This window comes from Megalops cyprinoides, chromosome 3 (assembly GCF_013368585.1).
Source record: "Megalops cyprinoides isolate fMegCyp1 chromosome 3, fMegCyp1.pri, whole genome shotgun sequence".
NCBI lineage: Eukaryota > Metazoa > Chordata > Actinopteri > Elopiformes > Megalopidae > Megalops > Megalops cyprinoides.
In genome coordinates, this window is record NC_050585.1 from 48,160,395 (window position 1) to 48,164,887 (window position 4,493).

Sequence of the window (4,493 nt, forward strand, 5' to 3'; positions counted from 1 at the left end):
AAAGCACAGTGAGTAACAGTATCAGTTGTACTTGCAAAGGTTTGGATGTGACTAACTTGCTATATACTTTGTTTAATATTTGATTGAGGTTTTCCTCAAAATTTGATTTTTGCAGAATCCCTTCTTATGCAACTACTTCCATAACACATGTCCATGTGTTAGCCTGCCATTTCAAGATTTTCCATGTGCTGATGAGCTCAAGAAAATATTAAAACTCCCACTTTATTGGACACACTTGTTTATTGGTTTCACAGTTTGTGTTTTTTTTACAGTCACAGTTTATCGGTATGTGCTATGACTTGGCACGCAGCAGCGTACCTGGGAGTTAATGTTGGGGATGGGGGGGGGGATAAAGCTCAGACAGTGCTGCTGGACTTGTGCACCCTGAGGGTGGCTCTGTCGTGAGGCCTGCCCCACTTCCTCTTGTCCCACCGCAAGAGCAGCAGCATCTTGAACGTGACCCGGAAGGACTTGTTGCAGAGGGCGTAGCACATGGGGTTCACGGTGCTGTTGACATAGCAGAGCCAGTAGCCCAGCTGCCACAGTTTCTCCGGGACGCATCGGAAGATGGACACCAACACCATGACGTTGTAGGGTGTCCAGGTCAGGATGAAGGCCAGCAGGATGGCACTCAGAGTCCTGGCCGCCTTTTTCTCCTTGACTATCATGCTTCGCCTTTTCTTGGCTTTGTGCTGCCTGATCATCCCGAGGCTTCCTGAGTTTCCCGCCCTGGGGACACCCCTGTCCTCGAGGCCTGTGACCTCTCCTTGCATGTCTCTCAGGCGGATCATAGGCACGTGCACCACCATGACGCTCATTCCCTTCGCCTCCGAGGAAGACGAGTCCGACGCCTCTTCCTCGTCCAAGTTCCAGACGCCGTTGTTGCTCCTCCCTCTTTGCAGTGATGATGTCAGCACGTTCCTTTCTCTGTCTCTGGCCAGTCTAATGGGGAAGCAGCCATTCTGCCTCTCTCTGCCCTGACTCTCCCCAGCGTGTGTCTCCCTAGAGCTGCTGATGCTGCTCTTGGCGCTGATGGAGTAGGGCACCTGCTGTCTGGAATCCAGGGACGCCCCCCGACTGTCCACCAAGCCCAACAGCCCGGTCAGGTCCCGGGTGCGATTCTCTGTCTCCCGGTAGACGCGCCAGTAGAGGATGATCATTATGGAGACGGGGAGGTAGAAGGCGGCGATGGCGGTGCCAAATGTAAGTACAGGCTCGGTCAGGAACTGGATGGTGCACTTAACCTTCTCTGCCGTTTGCTCCTCAACGATGTACGGCCAGAGCAGGATAGCTGGTGCCCAGAGGAAAAAGGAGATGATCCAGGCCAGGCTGATCATGATAGCCGCCCGTCTGGGCGTGCGCTTGGCTCGGTAGGTGAGGGGCCGTGTGACTGAGAAGAAGCGGTCGAAGCTGATGACCAGCAGGTTCATGACCGAGGCGTTGCTGGCCACGTAGTCGATGGCCAGCCAGATGTCACAGGCTAGGTTCCCCAGGGCCCAGCGCCCCATGATGATGTAGGTAGTGTAAAGGTTCATCGAGATGGCCCCCAGGACCAGGTCCGCCACAGCCAGGCTCAACAGGAAGTAGTTGTTGACGGTCCGCAGGTGGCTGTTGACCCGAAAGGAGATCATGACCAGCAGGTTTCCGATGATGGTCACCAGGGAGAGGGGACCTGTGATTAGGATGATCAAAACAACCTCCCATAGTTTGTGTCCCCCTAGCGGATCCACTGTCCAGTTGGAGACCTGGGACTCGCAAGAAAAGTTCATTGTGGCGCTAGGAAGGAGGGCTTAGCAATGGTGCTAAGAACAGGGATTACGCTTCAAGATGAGGGCTCAACAAAAGAGTCGACACTGGCTGTCAGCACTGTGGTTTCTTGGGTAAAGTTCAAGAAACTGTGGAATGAAGCGTAAAGAACAGCTTTAGAAAGATTTGCCAGGCATAGAACAGATGAAGTTTGTTACACTCACATTTCTGCTGAGTTCTAAGTTTTTTGTTTTTTTTGGCAGATGAGCATACACTGCATTAAAGAAATGCACATTGCAAATAAATTTAAATATAAAGAGATATATTTAAATATAAATATAAATACAAAGACAACTGTATGGAAAGCTAAAACAAACCTTCAGATCAAAACAAATGGATTATTTTCATATTCACAAGAATGCCCCTTACATTTTGTTTATTTCAACTGCAGAGATAAAATACATTGCTAACATTTTTACAATTTTTTCCAGTATACAATACTTATGAAATGGGATTTCCAGTGGCGTGATTGATGTAACGTACTTTGCTCAAGAATGCAACAAAAGCAGCCATTCAGCCTTAGGTGCAGAGTCTGGTGTCCAGACAACTGCTTCACACAGCTACCCATCCAGTACAGTGATATATTGTCTGAAAGTACTGTTACCCATCCAGTACACTGATACAGTGTTTGAAAGCACCATTACCCAACCGGCACAGTGATAAATTGTTATAAACCACCTTTACCCATCCAGAACGCTGCTATATTATTCGAAACCGCAAGCTGTGTATACAGCAATGCCAGATTGATGTTGCCCAAATCGGAAAAGGAGTGACACGCAACAGTAACAGAGACGCCTTGGAGACGAGCAACAGCCAGCACAGAAATAGGAGACATGGATGTGGGAGGAATGTCGTGTCCAAACATTCACTCTCTCGTCCCTGCACACATTGAAGTGATGGGTTTCTTACTGTCCTTCCGCAAGGGGGAAGGCAGACCCCGTCACGTCTGATGACCGTGGTTGTGATGAAGGAGGAGGCTTCAAAATCATACATTCATTCACACGGTTCACGCGGAGTAGCTTATGTACTGCCTCTTCATTCTCTTTATTAAAATCGGGCAGATATTTACTTTGTAGTGTTATTTAGGGACTTGGAGATAACAAGGGAATTGGAGCAGAGAGATCTGGCGTTTGCCTCTGTGCTAATCTGTGTTGTAAATATAGCCTGCCAATCAAAAACATATTTATCAATTATTCATTCTGAATGCATGGGTGGAGTGCAGGTAAAGAACATTTTGGTTTGAGCAGGAACTTTGTTTCAGGAAACTAAACAGTTCAAAACAACAGTGTGTTCTGACAAGAGGTTGTGGATTGTCGTTGGTGTGTACTTGCTGAGTACGCACTTTCTTTTATAACCAGCCAAAAAAATGCACAGCATAGAATAGAATTTACAGCATATTTACATGTACAGAGTTTAGGAGTTTATCTGAACATAAAACATATCCCAAGTTACATGCCTCATGTTCATTATTCAAGCGGTCTTATCCCTAAAACTGTGCTTCACAGCGCAGTTTTAACTGGTAAAAGATAACCTTGATATCGCTAATAATACTTGGATACGCAGCCAATGTTTCTATATATTGCCACAACTATAGGCCTATTAAAACAGAGCGCCAAATTTCCACAATCTTGTAATTGTAAATATTTCCACAATTTTGCAACAACAACGTTTAAACAGTCTCAAAACGAACATTCAACTTGTTCTCAACATTACAATTCATTGCTAGTTCTCCTCACCAATGCGATAAATAGACTTTTTATCTGGGCACTTCATGCTCTAAAGCGCCCGTTGTATTTCTTTAGAAGTTAAGAGAATTTGAGCGACTATGTCAAGATTGATTTCGAATGTTTACGTAAAGATTGATTACGTAAAGTACATGCCCAGCGAGTTTTAACGCGATTGTATATCCCATTTCGATCAATGCATGTAACTGACTAAAAGGAATGTTCAAACAAAAAAAAAATTAAATTATACACCTAACTGCGCTTTAAATGAACGAAACACCACATACCAGATCAATGCATCGGTGCTATTTAAGTAATAATTTAAAGATGTACACTTACCAACTTCAAAGTTAAATGCGACTAAATTCAGCGCAAATCGATCTGACTTTAGCTTCCACTTCTCTTCGTCAGGGAATTAAATCCAAATTTGCCATCCAAGTCACCTACACCGCCCCCGTATTTCATCTCACATAGTGTTTAGGGTGACATGGCACTTTTCAGAAAAAAAAAAATAATAATAACGAGTACATTTCCTCCGAGTAACAATCTTCTGTGTTGCCAACCTAATCGAAGTCCAAAATTGCTTTCATTCATCCAAGTTTTACAAATGTGTAAGTTCATTTAAATGTTCTTGTATTGTCGTTGTCTTCATCCAAGGCGACGTGAAAAAGGATTACTCCTGCACGAATATCGGGCATGTGTGATCACAGCTGCCGTCCTAATTTTGCATATAGCGCGAGCACAGTGCAGGTGATAATGAAAACCAAAAGTGTTCCTAAAGTATTACAGGTACTTATATACCTTACCTAATGGACAACGCCAAGTTTTGGAAATTTCCCTCCAGACTGTAATTAAGGCGTTATCAGAAAAGTGATTGTAAGTAAAACGTACTCGAACGGAATGAATGCTGAGAAAGCGTTACCTGTGTAACACAGAGGCGGTAAATAAACTTGTAAACCGGAG

General features: G+C 44.8%; 1 protein-coding gene across 1 annotated transcript; it reads right to left on the reverse strand.

Annotated features, from left to right (window-relative positions):
- Positions 1-350: 350 nt before the first annotated feature.
- On the reverse strand, positions 351-3,933 carry LOC118775494 (muscarinic acetylcholine receptor M3-like). Its single transcript, XM_036525440.1, has 2 exons — positions 3,870-3,933; positions 351-1,895 (listed from the first exon to the last, which is right to left on the reverse strand). The coding sequence occupies exon 2, from the start codon at positions 1,767-1,769 to the stop codon at positions 357-359; it is 1,413 nt and encodes a 470-aa protein (XP_036381333.1). The 5' UTR covers positions 1,770-1,895; positions 3,870-3,933; the 3' UTR covers positions 351-356.
- Between the last annotated feature and the right edge of the window lie 560 nt (positions 3,934-4,493).

Coding starts and splice junctions, on each gene's coding strand:
- LOC118775494 (XM_036525440.1), bottom strand. CDS start 1,769: ATGAACTTTTCTTGCGAGTCCCAGGTCTCCAACTGGACAGTGGATCCG.